At 40.2% G+C, this 24,738-nt stretch overlaps 1 protein-coding gene across 4 annotated transcripts in view; it reads right to left on the reverse strand.

Annotated features, from left to right (window-relative positions):
* Positions 1–24,738, reverse strand: part of FBXO11 (F-box protein 11) — a 76,224-nt gene that overhangs the window by 21,442 nt on the left and 30,044 nt on the right. For 2 of the 4 annotated variants that reach the window (XM_083350493.1, XM_083350496.1), the window contains 4 exons: positions 13,263–13,390; positions 12,367–12,448; positions 2,780–2,924; positions 1,390–1,519 (listed from right to left, as the gene is read on the reverse strand). In XM_083350493.1, coding sequence (XP_083206619.1) covers positions 1,390–1,519; positions 2,780–2,924; positions 12,367–12,448; positions 13,263–13,390 — 485 coding nt within the window. Of the gene's footprint in view, positions 1–1,389; positions 1,520–2,779; positions 2,925–5,995; positions 7,016–9,188; positions 10,214–12,366; positions 12,449–13,262; positions 13,391–24,738 lie in introns of those variants that run through there. The other 2 variants (XM_083350495.1, XM_083350494.1) reach the window with 2 other exon arrangements.

Below are 24,738 nucleotides of genomic sequence, written 5' to 3' on the forward strand. Positions count from 1 at the left end.
ACGAGAGAGAGAGAGAGAGAGAGAGAGAGAGAGAGAGAGAGAGAGAGAGAGAGAGAGAGAGAATAACACACGTTAAATATTGCATTGCAAAACAACCTGGAAGTAATTCACATCATTTCAATACATTATTAATTGTTCTGAGTTCTAAATTTGTTCTAAATTTCAGGCTTCTTTAATTCAAGAACAGATATGAAAATAATTTGGTGAGAGTTAAGAAATAGATCTAATTAGAATCTTGTTAAGGTGCTTCCAACTTTAAAAGGCAACACTGGTCATAGGATTCCCAGAAAAATGTGTCTTTGGTCTGAAATGGGATTAAATTAAATACTGTGAACTTCATTCTTTAAAACTTACTGGAATTTGCCATAAAGCTGGCTCAATAATGTATGAAGAATGCAAAAAAATATTATGTATTTTGCTATTATACACAGCCTAAGCCATGTTACTGCTTGCTTTACATACACACACAAATATATTAAAATACACTGGCACTCCCATAAGAGAACAAAAATGAGGAAGACCATGAATAAGAGAGACTATGAATAAAATGATTTTCTAAGAATTCTCAACCTGTTGAATTAGTCATATTAATTACTATTCTTGATTTATGTTTTCTTGATTTCACAAATTATGTGACAATAGAATGTAAGTGTGTTGAGTATCAAACCTTCTCATTTTAGTAATCACTTTTGACTTAGGTTCTCACTCAATGTTATTTATACTTTATTAGTATTACAAGTAGTCCTTATTTACAGATTGCCTCATTTAGTGACCATTCACAGTTGTGATGGTGATGAAAAGTAATTTTATGAGCAATCCTCGCATTTAAGACCTTTGCAGGTCTGTAAAGCAAAGGAAAGCTGAAGTAAGGTCCTAAATACAGTTGTGGGTTTAGTTAGTTATCACTTTGCTGAATAAAGTGTTTTTGGAACCAAATGTGGTCGCTAAGACTACCTGTATACCACAATATTGACAAATGCCTAATGTCTTTTATTTAATACACTCTGATCAGTTCTCTTCTCCAGTTTTTAAGTTTTTCTATTAATATGCTCCCAATAGAACATTCTTCTCAAAATAAAAGGCACGCTTTTCATTGCAGTTTAGCCCAAAGAACTGTATATTAAATGCAGCAAATAACATCTCAAGAATTAATTTCATCAGCATAGAAATGAGGAACTTCAATGTAATGATTTGAGAATATAAAACTGCACCATGGACTTAGGAAATGAAGCTATCATGGTATTGCAGCAAATCAAGATCTCAAAACTATAAACTGATTGAAAGATAGCAGATGAAAAAATGTGAGTATCCCTACTCTTGACTGTTCTTCAGCATTTCAACCATTGTAAACATGCAACCTAAATAAGGTTTTAAAAAACATATATATACCAGTTGCTGAAAGCTTTCTTTCCATGGATTTGGATGTTCATATTCTTCTGGATTTATTTGATAAAATTTACCAGGTTCAGGATGCATCATTGGACGTGTATATTCAAATACTTCCATATATAATCGCTTCCTGAATAAAGACATTATGAATTGAAAATTGCAAATAAATTTTAAGAGAACACAGATATAAACTATACAGGTAAAAATTATATGAAAACATAGTCATTAAGAGTAATTTTTAATATAAATTTCTTTGAATACAAGGGCAAACATGAACAAGGAATTAAGGTTAACATAGGTCTATAGAAGCATCTGGCTGAACGGAAATTGCTTATCAACTCTTTTTTTCTCTTTCTCCTTCACAAATTAATCCTCTCGTTCTACTAAAGATTCTTGTATAAAAGATGTGCTGCCTTTTTCCTGGAATTCTAAATGGAAAATTAAATCAAGCAACTGCTGAGCAGCATTCATACAACTACATGATGGTTTATAAAAGAATGCATTCTGCAAATACAGATATGTATTACTCCTGTTATGAAATAGTCCTTCCTTAAATCAATGTCTGAAGAGGTGAAAGAACTTCCACATTTTAGCATTGATTCATGATTTATTCTGTGTTCAAGGTCATTAACTAAATTAAAGCTAGAACTTTTTTATTTTAGGTGCTAGCTAAAATCAAGTTTTTGATGACAAATGAACTGCCTTTTTAGCTGTATAGTGTTATTTACAGGACTCTAAATATTTTTATTATTATTTTGTTTTAATAGCTTGTTTTATTTTTTTCCTGTGACTGATTTTTTTTCTATTTTACAAATCTTTTGTTTATATTTGTTTAAAAACATCATTCAAAAAACTATGTTAAATACAGTCCTTATACCTCAGCAGGTGGCAGCATCTGGACAATCTTATTTAGGATTGGAAACTAAGTAGGTCTGTAAAGCTACAGGGATGTTTTAGTAGTAAAATTTGACTTAAGGAGTTTACTTAACAGTTAGTATTCAATATATATTCATGTAGAGATAATCAGAACATTATTAGCATACTTTTACAATGGTGGAAATAAAATTAGAGAAAGCAAAAATCCTATTGACTATGGAGAATTCAGAAATCTTTTCTGGATTTTTCAACAGTATTTCCACAATTCTAAGCGTACAAATAGGTTTGTATTAAAAAATAGCAAAATTTCTGTGATCAGCCAAATTAGACAACAGGATGCATTAAAGAAAAGTAGGCATTCAGTTTGAAGCATGTGCCAAAGAAATTTCTTGTAATTAAAATATCTGTTTTCATTCATGGTAATAGGAACAACTAAGTAGGAATTCATTTTTCTTATGGTGCTCGATAACATGTAGCATATTTCAGAATAATTAAGAATTATCTTTTCACTTACCACAAAATTGGATCATTAGCTAGCTCACTGAAGCGTTTACATACACAAGCTGCTCTACAAAGATCTTGCTCCAGCAAGTATGAAAAGATTTTCAGAACCACTTCATCAGGTAATTTTTCTTGAAGATACTGTTCTGCAGGGGCTGCTATTAAAATACAAAATGTGAATAACAGGATTGAATTGTCTGGTTTATTTTTATCAAGAAAGATCATGAACATCTTGTATCTTTCTTATATGCATGATCTGACTGAAAAAGATGTAATTAGAAGAAGCAGCTTGTAGGTTATTTATTGAAGCATAAAACCTAGGTATGCATCCACCTTCATAAACTATAAAAATGTTGACCGATTTTGGATAAACTACAACAAACCACCAAGCTTAGCAATCAATAAGGACAGGCAGTGAACAACATTAAATTTCTGGTTTTTTTAATCTTCCTGATACTTGCACAGTGTAGACAGAAAGTAAGGAGCCATCAAAAAAGGCAAACTCATATTCCAAAATCCAATTTCCACATTCCTGTATAATTCATAACACTCAAGATATACATGGCCGGTGGAGATCTTCCAGTCTTTCTGTGATAGGAGAAATTTGCTTCTACTTTAACTCCCAATTTAGTCAACAACTACAGCAGACTTCTATACAAAGGGGACAATATGTAACCAAAACCTTATCATACAAAGTAAGTTGAACCAAAGTTGGTAGATGGCCAACTTTGCTGATGAAGATCAAAAGAATAATAAAAACAGCTTTGCTTGCAGCATGGTATTGTATGCGATGAGAGCTTCTAAACACATAGCGCTCAGAACCAGTGTAAGTTCAGCTGTTTGGATGATAGGAAAATATAGGAAGAGGAGGGGATAAAAAGTTCTCCATTACAACACCCAGACATTCCTAAAATAATTCCTCATTCCAAATGGAATGTCCTCCTCAAAGACATTTTTCTAATGTAATGGGTTTATGTATTTTATTCCTTTCGCTCAAGCTGCTTAAATACAATAAAAATAATAAATGGGGGGCACATTGGTAAAACTTCAATGAGAAGAAAGGGCACATTAAGCAACAAATAAGAGGTTTTTTTCCATTTCTTCAAATAAATTTCTTTGTAACACCCAGTCAAAAGATTAATAAGAAAGCAACTAAATTCTTAATATTTATTTGACATTAATACTTTTATTTTAAATGGTTTGCTTAAAAGTTTTGGGAATAAAAAAATCTCTACAGCCAATTTACTGTAGGCAGGGTTTATGGGTTTTATTTTGTCCAGTTTTTCTTCCAGGCTGTTCTAGTTACTTGCACATATAGCTGGCAATAGGCTGAAAAGAGGGGATGGGTGAGACTCCTGCTGCTACTTAAGCTGCACAGAGGCACTTTGATAGTGAGATGAACAGCACATAAATTCAATAAAATAAATAAACAAACATTAGTATTACTACAAAGATAATGTGCAGATACACATCAACCAAACTAACACTGTGCTAGACATTTATTCAACAGCACTGGCAATACTTGTGTGCAAAGGGAATTAATGTACATAGATCTTTGCATTATCAACCTGCAAAATAAAGCACCAAGCATCATTCATGAAAATGGATATCTATATGAAAAGAAGAATCACAGCAGTAGTATACAAAACAGGCTAGCAACATGCAACTGTTAAAATCTTCTGGTCAGCTATATTTTAACTGTTTCCTTTCCAACAATTCATCTCCACATAATGTCATCCGGTCTAAGCCAATAATAGCAAGCACATGCTGCTGGTTTTTGTTGCAATGTGGCTAAGCAACAATAAATTTGAGGAAACAAGCAGGACCAATCACAAGCCAAAGAATATCAGCTCAACTACAGTGCTTGCAATAGCCTCAAAATGACCCCTCTTGAAACAACTAAGTTTTAGAAAACACAATTCATGCTGAGAACATGCAAAAATAGGTGTTTTCAGGTTGGAACATTTCAAGTTTACAATCCTATCTTTACTATCTCTCTATAGGATGAGATTTTTCCACTTCCTTCTAAAATGACTCATAGGATTGTGTTGTTCAGAAATGCTTTCATGTTTTCCCGAAAGTAAGTCCTATCCTGAAAATAAGACCTAGCTTGATTTTTGAGGTTGGGCCTTATATAAGCCCTAACCCCAAAATAAGCTCTACTTGACACCCCGCCCACTCTGTCCCACCGTAGGTTTTTTGACAAGCTGGATTGTGTGCCGCCCCCGCCTTGCCTGCTGCCAGTGCCACCATTGCAAGATGGCCTGAATGTTAAGAAAGCGGAGGCCTGAGGCAAGCAGAGACGACGTCTTTTCTATCCCTGCCCTGGGTTGGGGAATACAGCAGGCAAGCAGGTGTGGGGACTGGCCAGGGCCTCAATCATCAGCTTCTTTCACCCTCATCCTGAAGCAGGATCCATAGGTGGCCTGCACTGCCCTGCGGGCTTTGCCAGCTTTCTCTTCCTCTGCAGAAGGGCGGGTAAGAAATCTGGGTGTCCCAAGATGTCTCACCATGGGAGGCGACTCAGGTTTCCCTCATTGGGGGAGGAAGGCTTTGGAAACTGCCTTTTCATTTATATTAATAATCAATATTGTAATCCGTCTCTTATTAAAGGCGGCCAGCCTGGCATCAAAGCGCTGCTGAAAACAGAGGAGTCTATGTGCGCATCTGTGTGCCCATCTGCCTCGCTGGTTTTGGCAGCACTTTGGTGCCTGGCTGGCCGCCTCGGATCAGCTGCAGCACACCATGAAGAAGATGGCTGAGGCTTGGGGAATGGTCTATCCCCATTCGTAGCGTGGCCACTGTTCAACTGCCATGCTGCCTCTCAGGAAGGCAGCATCAGCTGCCAATGCAGCGGCAGGGAATGCAGAAGGCAATCCTGCCCACCAGATCAACCTGGTGGGGGTGGGGTGGGAAACCGAGTAGTGCCAAAAACAGTGCTTGGAGCCTCCAGGAGCTGCAGGGATCTGTGCACGCCCTTGGCAGTCATCCTCCTTTAACACGCAGCCTTTCCCTGTAAGCAATCCGGCTTGCCCAGGGTCAGGTTGGCTGTCATGGGAGGCTCGTCCTGCATGTGCATCGGAGTTGGAGGACGGGGATGGGTGAGCCGGATTGCTTCTGCTGCAAGGAACCTGGCCTAAGGTTTCCATTGCCCAGGTTTCCTGAAGGTGATGGGAACTGCAGCCCACTCCAGCTGAAGAGTTTAGCTGAGCTGCAAAGTTGAACGTACATGTAAAGCAGTGATGCACCGCGAGCAAGGAAGTGTAAGATTTGAGGGTGCGAGTGTTTTTATTTCTGTGGCTCATGCACAAAATTCACACCGCGCCTTCCCACTGACTGTCATGGTTCCGACAGATGAAACTCTTCAAAAGAACTTCGAGGCATTGTTTACCTTAAAGAATCTTTTATTCGAGAAACAAAAGTATCGGCACTACATAGTCAAAACCAAAAACTAAATCCCCCCCCCCCCGGATACAAAGTAACAAAGCACAATTCCCTTCTCCAATAAACAGTCATAAATCACATTTCCCAATTAGCTTGAAGTGTGGGCTTTCTCCCCAGCTCTCCAAAACTTTATCAACTCTGGGCCCAACAAACTTGGGTTCCCACAACTGAGTTATTATTGTCATGACTAGATGGACTCTCATCCACATTCCCCCTCCCACCATCAACTAACTCTAAAAGCAATAGAGAAAAATGGCTGCATTTCCATCTGTTGTCAAAGCAAGAACATCCGATGTTAGTAGCGTTGACATCCGGCCCCCCTTACAAAAAGGACAAATCCTGTAATGCAAACAAAAGCACAGGTTAGGGGTTGCCTCTTGGTTTGTTAGGGTGTTTCTTATAGAACCTATTAATGTCTGTCAGCTTTTACATCGCTAGATTTCACTCAGGTGGCCTCAGACAACAGTTATCCCTTCCATTGCACTAAGTACCGCAATTTCCTTTAAAAATTCTTGAACAGAGTATGCTTTACTTCATAGGGAGTCTGTCCTGCCACTACGGGATGTCCAGGTGCCTTCTTAGGGGGAGGTCTTAAGGTGGAATCCCGAAAAGGTTTCAACAGGCTACAATGGAAAACAGGGTGAACTTTCTCTAAGAACCTGGGAAGTTTTAGTTCCACCGTGACCGGGTTAATGATCTTTACAATGGGGAAGGGTCCTAAGTACCTCGGTCCTAACTTCTTACTAGGTAACTTAAGCCATAAATATTTGGTGGACAGATAAAACTTTTCCCCAACTTGGAATGTCCTTTGAGGAGCCCCTTTTTTATCTGCCTGTTTTTTATATGTCTCGGAAGCCTTTTTCAAAGCAGTTTGTGTGGTTTTCCAGACTTCTTCCCACCCCCTCACCCATTGATCAAGAGTTTGGGAAGCGGAGGGTCCTTGAAGATATTCAGGTATTGGGCTGAACTCTTTTCCTGTGGCCACTTTAAAAGGCATGAAGCCGATGCTGCTGTGAACAGTTATTGTAAGCCACCTCTGTGAAGGGAGGTGGTCAGTCCAGTTCATTTGTTGATAATCCACATAACATCGGAGATACTGGTCCACCACTGAGTTTGCAGATTCAGCCGCCCCACTGGTAGATGGGTGAAAGGCCGATGATAGTCCTTGAGATGAGCCAATTAGTTTTAAGAAAACTCCTACAAAACTTAGTTGTAAATTACACCCCCGTCAGAGATTATTCATTTTGGAGCGCCATGCAGTCTGTAGATGTGTTTCAGGAACATCTTGGTTAGTCGTTCGGCGGAAGGGAGCTCTTTGCAGGCAATAAAGTGAGCCTGCTTTGAAAACAGATCTATCACAGTCTAGATGACCATATTTCCCCTACTTTCAGGTAGATCTACTATAAAATCCATAGCAATATCTTCCCATAGTTGGGAAGGGTCCACCACCGGTTGTAATAACCGAGGGGTTTTCCCCAGAATTCTTTTCATGGTGGCAAGTACAGCACAACTCCGGACAGTTTTCTATGTCCCATTTCAACCTTGGCCACCAAAATTGTTGACGGATGAGGTGAAGTGTTTTTAAATATCCAAAGTGCCCAGCCTGTTTTACATCATGGGCATAATGGAGGGTGTTAAGGTGGAGGGTCTCAGGCAAGTACAGCTTTTCCCCATTGTAAGCCAAACCATCCCTGCAAGTTAGGGAGGTTTGATTGTCCTTGAAACATTGGTTGATGAGGAGTTCTCTTTTTATTTTCTTTGCCCCAGGGTTTTGGGGCTCTTGAAGGCAGGACTCTGCGCGGCGTGAGTTGAGAAGCAGTTTGTGGAGTGGAAATAATTGCTTCCTTAACCTCTTCACGCTGGCTTTTGTACTGGGGCAGTCTGGTAAAGCATCAGCTAAGACGTTTCCCCCCCCTCCCGGTATGTACTTTAGGGTGAAATTAAACCGGTTAAAGTATTGCGCCCATCGTACTTGTTCGGGAACAATTTGCAGGGAGTTTTCAGTGCTTCTAGGTTTTTGTGATGTCCATACCTCGAAAGGCACCTTGCTCCCTTCTACATAGTGTCACCAGTTTAATAGAGCCCATCGGATCGCAAAGGCTTCCTTCTCCCACGCAGCCCACCTCCTTTCACACTCAGTGAATTTTTTCGAGGTGTAGGCGCAGGGTTGTAGGGTCCCACTCTGGTTCTTTTGCAATAACATAGCTCCGACAGCCACATCACTGCCATTGGCTTGAATCACAAAGGGCTTCTCTGGGCAAGGATGCTTTAAAACCAGTTTGACCACAAATAGCCTTTTTAAATTCTCTAAAGGAGTTTTTGACAGTTCATAGTCCATGCTAATGTTTGGCCCGGACATTGCTTTCCTCCCTCCTTGCCTATTTTCAGTAATTCTGTTAAGGGTAAGGCAATTTCAGCAAAGGAGGAGATGAACTGGCAGTAGAAGTTGGCGAATCCCAGAAAGCTCTGGAGTTGTTTGCGAGTCTTTGGGAGCTGCCATTCAATTACGGCTTTCAGTTTGTCGGGTCCATTTCAATGGTTTCGCTGGAAATTCTGTAGCCAAGATAAACTAGTTGGGTCTGGTGATATTCACGCTTTGATAGTTTAACATAAAGTTTGACATTCAACAGCTTCTTTAGCACTTATCTCACTAGTTTCACGTGGTCAGCCATATTAGTGCTGTATATCAGGATGTCATCAAGATACACCAAAGCCACTTTGTATAAATGGTCATGTAGTGCCTGAATGATCAGCTGCATAAAAACAGCTGGAGCCCCCTGTAGTCCAAACGGCATGACTTTAAATTGGTAGCTCAAAATGGGACAGTTAAAGGCAGTCTTCCACTCATCTCCCTCCTTTATCCTCACCTGGTAATATACCTCTCTCAAGTCCAACTTGAATCTCAAATCTACCTGTGCCCCCATCTTAGAGATTATGAGTTTCGCAGGTAGTGAAAAAGGTGGAACGTGTCGACTCACCATTGGGTCGTTCTCTCCTTCGTTGTCGCTGTCGTTGGAGGGTAGAGCGGCGGCAGGTCCAGCTTGGGTCTCGGCACTCTCCTGCATGGGGGATGTGACATGGGCAACGGGTTCCTGCATGATCCAGTTGGACTTTTCTTTCGCTGGCTGCAGGGCTGGTTTCTTTCTCGCTGGTGGTCCCGGTCTATTTTGCTGTTGAGGGTAAGGGACTGGGCAACTCACTGCTCAATATCCTTGTTGTCCACATCTGAAGCATTTGATCAGTGGGCCTGCAGGTGGCATGGGATTTTCAGTAGCCGCAGCAGATGGAGGCTTTTTGGGGGGGGTGGCTGCCATTTGGGTTGATCTGGCCTCGGCTTGGCTTCTTGTGGAGGTGGCTTCTTATAGCGGGCAAGCTGGATGTCTAGTCTTACTGCTGCCTGGTACCAATCTTGCAACTGATTAGAGACTGCTTGATAGACACAAGCCTGGGAGAGGAGGTCATCTAGTCCCTCCTTGAAGTGATGGACTAGGGATTGCTTGGGACACCTCTCTATTCAGCCGGCTATCTTGCAAAACTCTTGTACATATTCCAGTGCAGGCCTGCTGGCTTGTCTTATCTTGTGGACTTGCTCCTCTGCTTTGAGGGCAATGGATGGGTCCGCAAACCTTGTTCTCAGTCCTAGGAGGAAGAGATGGGGTTCCCCAACTCGGGTGCTTGCTCGTTGTATAAATTGTTCAGCCACTTGGATGCTTCCCCTTCCAAGCTGGATGCAACCACGTTGACCATAGCAGCTGGATTCCGGTAGAAATAGGTGCAGCAGTTCAAGTGAGAACGCACCTGGTTGAGGAAAAAGATGAGCTTCTCCGGGTCTCCATCGAAGGTTGCTCTAAGAGGTGGCGCCATCAGTGGTTGCTGTGCTCCCCAGGGAGCCTGCATTCCCAGTGGTTGCTGGCTTCCCCATGGTGGCTGCTGCATCCCCAGTTGCTGCAGGCCTCCCAGCAGTTGTTGCATGTTCAGGGGCTGTTGCCACCCCCACGGCTGTTGCTACACTGCTGGTGGCTGTGGCATCCCCAGTTGCTGTATGACCCCCCAATGATCTCAGAGGGTGCTGAAATAGCAACCCCAGCTGCTGCGGGCCTCCCAGTGGTTGCTGCATGCGCGGGGGCTGTTGCCACTCCCACTGCTGCTGACCTGCACGAGGTTGTGGCATCCCCAGTTGTTGTAGATCCCCCTGCAATCCCGGAGGTGGTTGTTGCTGGATCCCCATCGGTTGTGGGCCCCTCAGCAGTTGCTGCACATTTGGAGGAGGTGGCCAGCCCCACTGCTGCTGCTGTACTCCTACCAGTTGCTGACCCCCTGGCAGCTGCATCATCCCCAGTTGCTACAAGGCCATCTGTTGCTGCACATTCAGGGGCTGCGGCCACCCCCAGTTCGGTTGCTGCACTGCGACTACTGACCTCCCCTCTGTGGGGGCTGCAACATCCCCTATTACTGTATGGGCCCCGGGCTGGGTGGCTGGTAAGCACGTCGATCCGGGCTTTGGCTGTCCCGGTGATGACTCGGCTCTTATCTCACCAGCGGTGATCTGGGCTTTTGGAGGGGCAACAACTGGAGCTGTCTCCCCCCATGGGGCTAGAGGCCATGGTAGGTGGCTTTGAGGATGGGAAAGCTGCTTGACCTGTGCTGGTGGGGCTGGAACTTCCCCTTGGCATTAATTGGTGGCTGCCTCACCGATCATCATGATCGCTCACGTATGGAGAACAGGAGGGCTGTTTTCCACTTTTCATCTCTAGCTCCTCAAATCTTTCCACCAACTTCTCCACTGACTGACTATAGACTGCGGACAGGTACTTCCACTCACCTGAGTCCTCGGCGGGAGTCAATTTCGTGATTCTCCACCGGTCTGGGGAATGCGACTTGTGGGAAGCCCCTCCTTGCAGCTCGACCTTGTCTGCCTTCGAAGCACTTGATTGTGGTAAGGCCGACTCAAGGTGTCTAGAGTCTCCACTGGGTAAGGACCATCCCGACGACCTGATCAGCTGTCCTTGAGGCTTGGGTCTTGCCCCCATCTGAGAGACCTGAAAAAGTTCCTTCTCCACCGGCATGCTGGCCTGCGCTCCCTCCTCTGAGGTAGCAGCCACCGCCAGGGTGCTGGTTTCAGGTGCTCCTTCCTTCTCCATGTTGAGATCTTCCCTGAACCTTTGTCGGTCTATCCCTCAATTCTAGGGACAGCGACTGGGGCTCGGGAACCCAAGATAGTTAGATAAGAATTGGAGGTTTTGGTTTAATGTCATGGTTCCGACAGATGAAACTCTTCAAAAGAACTTCAAGGCATTGTTTACCTTAAAGAATCTTTTATTCAAGAAAGAAAAGTATCGGCACTACATAGTCAAAACCAAAAACTAAATTCCCCTCCCCTGTATACAAAGTGTCAAAGCACAATTCCCTCCTCCAATAAACAGTCATAAATCACATTTCCCAATTAGCTTGAAGCGCAGGCTTTCTCCCCAGCTCTCCAGAACTCTATCAACTCTGGGCACAGTGACCTTGGGTTCCCACAGATGAGTTATCATTGTTATGACTAGATGGACTCTCATCCACATTCCCCCTCCCACCATCAACTAACTCTAAAAGCAGTAGAGAAAAATGGCTGCATTTCCATCTGTTGTCAAAGCAAGAACATCTGATGTTAGCAGTGTTGACACTGACATTCAAGGTGGCTAATCGTGGTAAATAAAAATCATTTTTTGAAAAATAAAGGGACAAGTTACAATATTGATGATGAATGTAAATTAAAAGGACGTTTCCAAAGCCTTCCTCCCCCACCAAGAGAAACCTGACTCCCCTGGGGGACGCTGGCCAGACTGGGCCTTGTGATGAAAAAAATAAGACATCCCCTGAAAATAAGCCCTAATGGCTCTTTTGGACCAAAAATAAATATAAGACTCAGACTTATTTTCGGGGAAACATGATATTAACTGCATCTATCAATTAAAAATCTTTCTCTTCTACCTGGTAAACAGAACATCTTCTACACAGACCTTATTTCTATCTTATTTGATATTTATTAAAATTAGATTATTTAAAACAAAGAGATATAACATCAGCATCTTAATTGTTTTCCATTTAAAAAATTCAAAGGATGTAAGACTAAATTTTTTTACATAGCATTCTATACCCTAAAACAGTTATTACCTGATAAATCCTGTAATTTTCCAGATACTCTAGCACGTTTTGCTCGATGGCCGAAGTTTTCTGTAGCTGAAGTAGAAGCACCCTGACAAGAAAAAAGAAAAAAAACATTTTAAGCAGCTCTTCTAGCTACTACCCCCACAAAAGTTAGACCCAGCCCAATAGTAAGCCCTAGCTTGATTTTTGGGGGTAAGCCCTAGTTTTGTGGCAAGGCACACCCCTAAAAATCAAGCTAGGGTAAGGTGAAGCTGCCCCACGCACCCCACACTCACTTGCATTTCTAGTAGAACCACCACAGCCAGGCCTCCCACACCCCAACACCTGTCGTGTCACTACTAGACTTCTGAGATGGCTTGCTGCCACTTTTGGCTGGACGCCATGTGGTGCATTGTGCTGTTGCCACTTCTCCCAGCAGGGCGCCTCATGGTGCTTTGGGCAGCTTCTGCTGCTTGTGAGGTTTGGGCTGCTTGCGCAGTGCTTCGAGCCACTTCTATTGCTGACTGCAGAAATGGCCCAAAGAGCCACGCAGTGTCCTGCTGCAAGCAGCAGAAACGGCGCAAAGCATCATGTGGTGTTCTGCTGGGAGGAGCGGCAACGGCACAATGCAAAGAAGTAAGGCAGCAGGATGACAGTGGGAGGCCTGGCTATGGTGGTCCTAAGGTAAGACATTCTCCAAAATTAAGACCTAAAGTCTCTTTTGGAGGCAAAAAAAATATAAGACCAGGGAAATATAATTTCGGGGAAACACGGTAAATACAGTCAAGCATCCCAACCAGTCTTCATTGATTTTTTACTGATATTGGTATTCTTGCATATGCTCCCTTGACAACACTCTCTGGACTAGATTATGCCCAGAGTATTACTTATCTGCTCTAAAAAGTTACATGTTTTCTTAATACCTCCATATTGCTCTTTGCAGGACAAGCTGTTCTTTTAGGTAAAAGAGTTTTTCTGCGAAGTTGGTATGGACTATTTTGTGCACCAGGACCCGATTCTTCTGCAACCATATCTGCAGGTACATCATCATCTACCAAGAAACAAAGAACACATAATAATTTTTCACGCAAAAATAACTTATTTTATCACAATAGGAAAATCTTTGTAATTAAATTATAGGAAGTCAAAGCAGGTATATTAATGCAGTTATCAGTCACATATCCATCATGGTTAAATATTTTTTTTTAATAAATTTATTTTTCTTCCTTTAAAAAACCCCCTTCCCCCTCCCTCCTCCCCTCCCTACCTCCCCCCTTCCTCCCCCCTCCCCCCCTCCCTCCTCCCCCCCTACCTCCCCCCAACCCCCCTCCCCCCCCGACTTCCCAGAGCTAAATACAAGGTATATATATATAAATCATGGTTAAATATTATACTGCATATTTATATTTATTTAATCTTAGTAAACACAACTGCATTGTTTTCATATATTTTAAATTTTTAAAATCCTTATTAACAGAGAAATACACTTTACAAATAATGTACAGAATGTTTCAATTTCAGTAATAAAAGCTTAGTTAGCTCTTCAGAACCCTTCAGATACCACAAAATTGTTTTTGCTGCAGTTGTTAAAAATAGGTAAACAAATGCTTCTGTGCTAGCCTTGACCTCTTCTAGAAAAACCAGAAATTCTGAAACAAATGAATAATTCTGATACAAGGGAATGTCTCTGAGTTGTTAAATCAGTGATGATCTAACATTTCAATACCTGAGTAGTTATTTCAAATCCTGCAGCAGTTTAGAATAGAATATACAAAGTGATATATTTCAAGTTCACTGATCTAGTGTGTACACACAAGGGCAATACAAAAGTTGGGAGCACAAGACTTACCTATAGTTAATTCACAGATATATATTAAAACTAAAGCATTGTAGTCTTCTAATCTTTTCTGCAATCTGCAGTGAAACAGACGGCACTCTCAGATTTGCAGGATCCAATCTGGGTTGGTCACCGGGACAAGATGTTTAACGAGAGAGAGGTTCCCTGAGGACGGGCACCAGCATGAGTTTGAAAGCTCGGAAGACTAAACCTCTGGTCCTAGTGGCCAACCCAGACTGGATTTTGTGATATTATCCTGGAACACATATATTTGCCTTTCTTTGTGATTCTCAAATTTTTGCTATTATTTGAAACATTAATTTTAATTCAAAAAAGTGCTGAATGTATAATGTACACTAAGGCTTCAAAGAAGCTGATTACTTTCCATTTGCAATGCTATATGTTGGTTTACAATGCAACTTATTATTAATTGGTGGACCAGTTTATATTTCTAACACAATATGCATCTTTCACTATTAGCTACTACAATAATGCTAATATAAAACAAAATAAATTCTATATTTTGAAGTCCAGGACTTGTTACTGATGGGATACACAAAAGGAGATGTTTATAGTCTTGGTCTGTCTGCTATTCAGAATAAAAAAAGGAAAGTAAAGTCTTCTGACTTGCTAATATAAGTCATTGCATATATTTTCCTAAAGGTAAGAACTCTATTATCATGTAAACAGCTAGAAAGAAAGCTAAATATTACCAAGCATTTAACTGCATAGTGCAGGCATAAAATGGCTTGGTAAAAATACAGGTAGTCCTCGATGTGCAATCATAATTGAGCCCAAAATTTTCACTGTATGCAAGGCAGTTGTTAAATGAGTCCTGTCCCATTTTACAACATTTTGCCATATTTTTAAATGAATCATTGCATCTGTTAATTGAATCAAGTGGTTAAGTGAATGTGGTTTCCCCCATTGACTTTGCTTGTTAGAAGCCAGCTGGGAACATTACAAATGGTGATCCCATGTCTCCAGGATTATGCCAGGTGGCAAGTGCCCAAATTTTGAACATGTGACTATGGGGATGCTGCAATGATTGGCAGTGTGAAAAATGGTCATAAATCACTTGTTTCAGTGCCATTGCAACTCTGAACGGTCACTAAATAAATTGTTGTAAGTTGAGGACTACCTGAACAATATTAATCCACAGTGTAGGTAGTCCCTGACCTATGACTGTAGTAGAGCCTGCTGGTTGTAAAATGGATCAACAACATGAATGACCTGATTATATAATTCTCCCCCCCCCCCCCGGCAATCATTAAGTGACTGCCAGAGTTATACAGTGCTCATCACAGCCATTAAGCAAACACTGCAGTCATTAAGCAAAAATGGTGTAAATACAAATGTAGACTGATTGCCGGGTGCCTAGCATGCAGTCATGCGACTGGGGGGCAGAAGGGGGGGTTGCCGTTGTAATGTTGGGAGCCAGCTTGTGAGATCTGTCCTGTAATTTGTAAACCAGATAGATCTGTCCTAACTTCCAAACATCACTAAGTGACCTGTTGTAGGTCAAGGACTATCTGTAATATAAACAAAATGTCTAAAATAAAAATTATTAAACTAAAAATAAAATAATAACATACATAAATAACATATAAATGAGCAAATAATATCAGAATATATATCATGTAATCAACAGCAACATAGATAGCATCTCCACCTCCATACTCTGTCTATATATACCCCTCACGTGTATCAGCTGGCTATCCTCCAAACTCAGGATTATGCTGGCCACTGCTTTCTCATTTTTTCTCCGGTCCCCATCATCCAGGGCTGCAGGTGGATCAGCAACTATCATCCACAACTCCTCCCTTTGCAAGTACATTTCCATTTTCAGACACCAGGAGAGGTAGTTTGTCTCATTCAGATGAGATACTACAAAACCTCCTTCCATTACATTGACAAAGTTCATGTTGCCTGTTACCACCACAAATCACAACAAACCACAAGACTTAACCTCTCTGGCCTTGGGTCAAGCTCTCACTGGGTTTCTCCTCTCTCTGGGCCTATAACCTGTCAAGAGTGTGCACAGTCTTATTGTGCGAGATAACCCAGAAGTAAACACAGTAAACAGTGCTTTATAGTAAATGGTGGTTTATCTTACACTATCTACAATATCATACACCAGGAACAATATACATACATGTGCTAATACAGCAGGATCCAACAAAACACAGTTACAGCAGAAAACGGAAGAAGAGAGAACACATCAGCAGAGCCTTCCCTTTATACAAAGGCTCTTAAAGAGACACAGACCCTGCTGAGTCAGTTCCATCATTACAACTTATATCTTATATTACATAAGCTGGTTAGCTGTTAAATCAATACCTTGACAGAAAATACTCAGGTTTCATTAACTTCTAGAAAGACAACAACAAGGGGGCATGTCTGATCTCTGGCTGCTTCATAGATCAGGTGCACCAACTTATTAAGAAAAAATATCAGCGCTAACAAAGCATCTTGCTACATAAACAGCAACTCTTATCTTGCTTGGGTTCAACTATAGCCTGTTTCATCTCATCTCTGTTTCCAGAAATAGATAAGACATCTCTTGTACAGCCTCAGGTAGTAATGTACACTGATAGTATCATACCCTATTCACAGATAGCCTTCTCCAGTAACTTTATGTAAATATTAAAAATATTATGCACATATTATGTCTCAAGTCCTTTTGCATTCCTGAAACATCTCCTTCCCAGTTGCTTTTCTTCCCCCAAGTTCTAGTGAATGACTTTCTGAAAATATAGTAAAACATCTGGAACAAAGGATTCAAAATGAAAGGAGCAAGTGGAGAGAATTCTACTAACATAGAAGAAAGGCTTTTTCAAAGACATGAGAAAATAATTCTCTAAAACTAGGACACAGAACGAGTATAATCACAATGGAATTACAAAACTGAATTTGAATAGATTACATCTACGTCCAACAAAATATAGCATGTTAAACTGATAAATGACTGTTTATTACATTAACAAAACATAAATGAATTTCAGTTTCTAAACCCATATTTATGTTTCAATGGAAATAAATACCAGAATTAATTTTATCAAAAACAAAAAAGTACTATTTGATGGACTGAAACTGATAGTCTTCAACTTTAACTTTGCACTTCTTAAGATTCTGAAAAATGGAATGTTTATATGAACTGAAAAAAGGCATTCAGTGCTCACTTCATACACAAGGAATTCAGGAAAAATGGGAAACAAATATGATTACGGGCAGTCCTTGGATTGCAACCTTTGCCCAATTACTGTTCAAAAATATAACTACTGAACAAGGGGGACTTATGAACCGTCCTCAGAATTTGAAGCCATGTCAGCATCCCCATGGTCACATGATTGTGATTCAGGTGTTTGGCAACTCACCTTCACAACTACTGCAGTGTCCCACAGTTTTGTGATGACCATTTGCATCCTTCCCTGCCAGCTTCCCACAAGCAAAGTCAATGTGGAAGCTGGCAGGAAGTTACAAGCCACTCCTGCAAGTAGGTCTTACTGCTTTTTTTCCTGAGGAGCTGCAAGGCAACATGGAGATTTCATATTCCATAGCACTCTTCAACCTACACTTCATAGCATCCCCCACAGCACTTGCCCACGCTCTGTAGCACCAATGACAGCCATTCACCCACGCATATTCCATAGCATCCATAGCATCTCCTTGCCCAACTGTACCCCCTAACATTTACCCACAACAATCACCCAAAGGCCTATTTACCCTGGGATATGGTTTTAGACCTCTTCCCATGTCAGTCATGTTTACTTAACAACCTCTTGGTCCTTGGTTAACTACAGAAAGGGGAATGACAAGGATTGCCATCAATAAGTAATGTGGTCATGTAACATCACACTTTACAACTGCATTACTTAACAATGGAAATTCCATGATAAATTCTTGGCGTAACCTGAGGACTACCTATAGCACATTTCTATCTTATATTCTGATATCAAGAGTTATGAAAATGATCTGAATTATGCAACATTTGAAAGTAGCCAAAGGGCAATAGCATTCCAAATTGTGTGTTGAGTGAGCAAACAAATTGATGACATAAATAAATGCTATCATCACAAACATTAATGAGTGTGAGTGTGTGTGTGAACTGATTATAACAATGATACTATAAAGAACTACTGTGAAATATCTAATTATAATCCAAAAGAAATTCCTTCCTCTTTTCTTCCGTAATTTTCTTTCCATCTTTCCTTGAACATCCTTCATCTCAAATATGTCATTTTTCCACTAAGGACCCTAGAGGTAATAAAGGTTTTTTTTCCTATAAAGACAGCATCTGGGAAAAACTGAACGTTTACATCTTTTAATATGTTTTAATAAACTCTCTTTACATTTAAAGTATTTTCTGTATAAAGCCAAAATACACTTTTGTAGACTAGGCTGTATAATGGAAAGTTATACCTATTTAACTTCTTTGGATTTAGCAAAGCAGTGCATGAAAGATACGCCAAACAACACACTTTGAAAATTTGCTACTATCTAAATGAGTTAAGTAAAACCTGTGTCGTAATTGGACTGAGGAATAAGGATTTCAGAGCTAAATTTGTCCAACTGATGCATCATATAAAGATTGTTATAAACATGCAGACAAACAGCAGCCAGGAAATGTTAAAACCTTCATTTTATATTTGCTAATAATTTGCCATTCTGCAAATTTTATTTACAGGTAGTCCTACTTGTATAATCCCTTTGTATAAACAGACACTATAGGAAATTTTCAGGAATATTATTAATAGCTACTAAAATGCATACAAAATGAATGAAACATAAATGTAACAGCAGACGTGAGTTGTTAAAAATCAGAAGAATAAGTTAGTATAAGATGAGAAAACACTTTGAAATAAGATTTTAAATTTTAGGAAAATGCACTCTGTGATTTACATCCACATTCATTACTACATATTTAACAAAACAATAATTTTCTTGTATTACTTATACATTAAATTAGCACCTTATTTTATGTTATTTTTTAAATATATGAATATTAAATTCAGTATACCCCAAGAATGCTGACACAACTATTTTATATCATGGAGATTTCACCAAGTAGGGCCCCAGAGAGCACACATGCCAGTATTCATACCATTAGGGATGTGCAACAACTTCAAATCTGAAGCCAAAAAGAGTTGTCTCCCAAGAGGAACTGAACTGAACTCCTTCAGAGGGCTGATTTTGGCAAAAATAGCCAAAATCCCAACTATTGCAGCTCTGTTCCAGCACCCCGCCAAAGGCGTTTCCTTCCAAGCACAGAGGGAAGCTGAACTCCTTTTGTGGGTGCAGAATTTGCGCCAAAATCCTGAAGATTTCACTCATGTTCCTGCACTCTACTAAAAAAGTTCCCTTTTGTGCATGGAGGAGAGCTGATCTCCTTTGGCAGGCAGTTCTTTCAGTCAGCCACCAGTAAAAGGGAGCCAAAATCCAAGCAAATAGTGGAGAGTCAATGTGGTAAGATAAAGAGTACAGAGTGCCTCAGGAAAGAGGGAGAGGCCCTGGGAGGCCAGCCACAGGGTGCGCACAAGCGTCTCTCTGCTCAGGAGCTTAAAAACCTGCTTGGATTTCAGCAGGGAGCATTTTCAGCTCCTATGTGGAGCCTCATAGGGTTTCCCCCCACACCCGCAGCGTACCCCATGTTCCATACCTGGAACTCCGTCTACTTAATGACCTATATAATTTCTTGACATCAACAACCAGAGTGCCAGGAATGCAGTTGAGCAAAGCAATCACATCATTTGTTGCTTAACAACTACTTTACAGCAAGCATATACAGTAATTTTGTAGCAAACATAATGCTGGAATTAAAAAATTCAATTTGCTATACCCATAGTTACATAATTACTGTACTTTCTTTTTACCTACTGTATTAATAAACATTTGATAAAAGGTAATTCTACATATGGAACAATGGAAGTAAGCTGAGACTAATAAAATGTGGACTTATACAGAAGACTGATAATTCCAGAATACAGATAATCACCAAGTTATAAGTGTTCACTTAACACTCATTCGAAATTACGCGATAAACGTCCCCTAATGCTTACGAGAAAGTCCCAAAATTACGAATATTGCAGCACCACAGTAGTCTTTCGCCCTTACGAGTGACTGCAGTGACACTGCAACATTCACCCTGGTTATTCCCTCTCTCCCCATCCACGCCCCGGATCTTCCTAGGCATCAGGCCTTCAATACTCATCTTGCTAAGATCAAGATGCTTCGCTTTCTTGGCTGCTCCAGGCCTTCGGTGCATTTGCAGAGAATGGAGACCTAAAGTAACGCAAGATCAGTGGGGAAAGATCTCACACTACTGATCTCACGTGATCTCATGGTACTTTAGGATTCTGTTCTCTGCAACAGAGAATGGAACCAAAGCCGGGGGACCCTTCCACAGCCCAATCCGTGCACCACAGGCCTTCTCCAGCCTCCCTGATCTGAGGCTGGGGGGACACTTCCACAGCCCTCCACTGGCCCCTTTCAAGGCAGCAGCAGCCTGGATCAGGCCTCCGGTGCCTGGATCAGGCCACCAAAGTGTCCCCCAACCTCAGATCCAGGCAGCAGTGGCCTGGAGAAGACATCCGGTGCCAGGACTAGGCAACCGGAGGGCCACGGAAGCATCCCCCAGCCTGAGATCCAGATGGTAGCGGCCTGAAGAAGGCATCCGGCACCAGGATCGGGCTGCCAAAGGGCCGCAGAAGCATCCCCCAACCTCAGATCCGGGTGGCAGCAGCCTGGAGAATGCCTCCGGCACCCGGATTGGGCTCCTGGAGGAGTGCAGAAGGGTCACCCAGGCTCAGATCCAGGCATCAGAAGGAACCGCAGCAGAGAAGAGATGAATCTTTTCAAGGTGAATCCGGCACAGCAGGATGGGAAGGAGAAGCATGAGGTATCTTAGTGGGTCACAAAGGTCTTGGGGGCCTGTTCCATCACTAGGCTTTCCATGGCCTTCCCCACCCTGAAATACCTCATGTTCACTTAACAAGCCGTTTGCGTCTTAACGAGCAAGGGAGTGATCTCATTCGAGGTATGAGTTTCACTCCCACAAGTTTTCGAGTTACAAGTGGAATGGGCAGGCTCCATTACACTCGTAACTCAAGGACTACCTGTAAGTGGTTCAAAAGCAAGATATATTATTGAATTTAAATTTGCCATTTTCTAATTCAAATTTGCTCAGAATAAACTTATATAACTACCTGGTTATCATATCAATAAAAAATATACTGGTTTCTCATATTACCTGACAACAATTTAAAATAACATCTTATTGAGTGGATGAGAAACAATGGAAAAAGTAACAATACCCATTGGCACTTTTTAACGGTATACAAGTAGATTTATAAGTAATCTTATAAAATTAATTCAACAACCTTATAGTCAAGCTTAGCAGGGAGTACTTACATTATTGAATAATGTGGGCTTTTTACACTAATAATTTTTCAGAAGGAAAGAATTATGGATGGAAAATATTCATGTCAATTGGTGAATTCAAATTCAGTCACAAGACATAAGATTTATAACATAAAGCAATCAATTTAGGTATATGATCATGATGGGACAAAACATGTGTGTGTGTGTTATAAAAGAGAAAAAAGAATTGAAAAAAGAAAGGAATCTCAGGAAAGAAAAAAGCGAAAGTGCTAGAAAGAGTAAAAGAAAGAAAAACAGAAAAAGAATTATTTCCTATTTTTTTAGTATAAAGGTAAAGGTAAAGGTTCCCCCACACATGTGTGCTAGTCGTTTCCAACTCTAGGGGCCAGTGCTCATCTCCGTTTCAAAGCCGAAGAGCCAGCGCTTATCCGAGGACGTCTCCGTGGTCATGTGGCCGGCATGACTAGACGCCAAAGGCGCACGGAACGCTGTTACCTTCCCACCGTAGTGGTCCCTATTTTTCTACTTGCATTTTTACGTGCTTTCAAACTGCTAGGTTGACAGAAGCTGGGACGAGTAACAGGCACTCACTCTGCTACGCGGCACTTGGGATTCGACCTGCCAAACTGCCGACCTTCTGATCGACAAGCTCAGCGTCCTAACCCACTGAGCCACCATGTCTTTTTTTTAGTATAGATTTAAGCAAAAAAAATCAAATTCTTACTCTGAGATTAATATTTGTGTACATTATTTTGATAATTTCTAAATTTAAATAAAATTAATATATTCTATATTTCTAAAGATAAAATCCCAAAATCAACTTTTCACTTCTTTTGGTTTCTCGCAAAAAGTCCAAAAATGGTGTCTAGGTAGAAATAAAATCTGTCAAGGTCTTTCCTTTTATCAAGCTGTCAATTTCATCATTTCCACCAATTCCACCAGCTTTACCATCTATTTTTCCATTGCAGTTACATTATTTGTTAAGTGCTTTTACCTGTGAGCATATAAGTCTTGCTGCCGTTATATATAAAAAGTGAAGGTTGTCTTCTTGTTTGTCCACTAAGTCCAAAAGACAGACCTCTGGTTTAAATTATCCATTCACTTTTAAAATTTTCTGCATTGAAATAAATATGTCAATGCTGCAAACATTGATGTGTTTTTGCACTGACAATGTAAGAAACAGCCTGTTATTTTAATTACTTCATTTGGGAGGGAGGAATCACCCGGAAGTTGTGATAAGATTGCAAAAGCCTGCGTACAAAATGGGAAGTGAAACCTCATATGTAAAACTAATTAGATAATGTGATTTATGACGTGTAGATAAGGGCGGGGATTGTGTGTGTGTTATGATGGGTTTGGGGGGAGGAGATTTCAGATTCTGGCATCCCTCCATGAGTGCCGATGTTTCATTTCATACTAAGACCTTTTAGATAAATAATATGCCTGCAATTTGTTTGATTTGTCTCATTCATCGGAACCATGACAAAATATTTGATTCCAATATTTTCTGCTTTGTTACATGTTCATCTAAGATGAAAAAATGTTCCCTCAATTTGATTACATTTCCAACCAATATTTGAAATTCATTTTTGACAATTTAATTGGTGTCATGTACCAACAACACATTTTATAAAAATTCTCTGTAAGATTATAATTCAATGTAAATTTCAACTCTTTCTTCCACATACTGTACCGCTGGTCCAACTATATATTGTATCCAATATGCTTTGCCCATTTCATCATACAATCTTTTAATCTGTTCTATTCTGTTTCCATTTTCAATCAAAAATTTTATATTTTAGCAATATATCATTTGTACAGAGCTCTACATCAAATTCAATTTTACCCCTTTTCAAATTCATAATTCTTCTTATCCCATTTAAATCTTTCCATTGGCTGAGAATAAGGAAACCAACTGCATGAAAAACTTCTAAGTTTTCTTTTAAGTTAACCTATTCTTTGAGAAAAAGAATATTAATGTAAGTTAATCATTTTTATTTAGCTATCATTTCCCTTCTAAAAAAGGCTTCTTGGATGAAAACCATAAAGGGATTTTAGGAGACAATTTTGACTTATACCTTTTAAAATTCTGAATATGGCATGTCTAATAAAATGATTTTTAAAATCTACATTTCCCTTAACTGTGTCGTACCAAAAACAGCTGTGCCATCCAAATCTTAAATCATGTCCTTCCAATACCAATAACCTTCTATTTCTTAGTCACCCACCTTTTCATCTAAATTAAACAAACTGCAAAATACAACTTCAAATTTGGTATTCCTAATCTCCCTCACTTTTTTTAGCATCCTGCATGAATTTATATTTTATTCTAAGTTTCTTGTTGTTCAAATAAATTTAGAAATATTGTTTGGCCATTGCATAAAAGATACATCAGTCATCAATACAGATATTGTCTGAAAGAGAAATAACACTCTAGTAAAACATTTATTTTGATCACAGAAATTCTTCTCAACAATGACAACTGTAATTTTTCCTGTTTCAATGTGTAACTTTTAACCCTACTCCATATCTTAGCAGTTATTTTGAAACAACATACAATTTATATTAGTCAAAATAGCCCCCAAATATTTAATCCTTTTCTCAATTTTAAAACTAGAGTTTTCATCAAAACATCTTGATCTAGTGTAGTCGTATTTTAACCAACATCTTTGTTTTCTGGTTACACTGAACAACAAAGATTTTGCTTCCTCAACATTTTGGTGTTTCTTATAGATTTTTAGCTGCTGATTCCAAAAACAACCTGTAATTTAATCTATCACATACCTATTTGTAGAAATCTTCAGTTTTTATACAATGACAATGTATATCTTTCAATACTGTTGAGTATGCTGCACTTATAAAAAAACATACAAAAATATGGAACTGTTGTTGAAGCACATCCAGTACACTCAGTGCAACTGGAGTATCTGTAGAGATTTAAAAGTAGTGTCAGAATCCATTTATATCACATTCATAAATGTATGTTTAAAACATTATCGCCCCGCCTGGATTCTAACATCTCCCGAGGAAGGAGGAGCGGATGTGGATTCAGCCTGCCTTAGGTTATTTCAAATACCAAGGGAAACCTTTTGAACTGGAAGAACAAAGGGGAGGTTTAGGGAAGAAGGCATCTGGCCTGTGTCTCCATTTGAATCTAAAAGGCAATAACCGTAAAGATCCGA

This window comes from Vipera ursinii (assembly GCF_947247035.1).
Source record: "Vipera ursinii genome assembly, chromosome: 1".
Lineage (NCBI taxonomy): Eukaryota > Metazoa > Chordata > Lepidosauria > Squamata > Viperidae > Vipera > Vipera ursinii.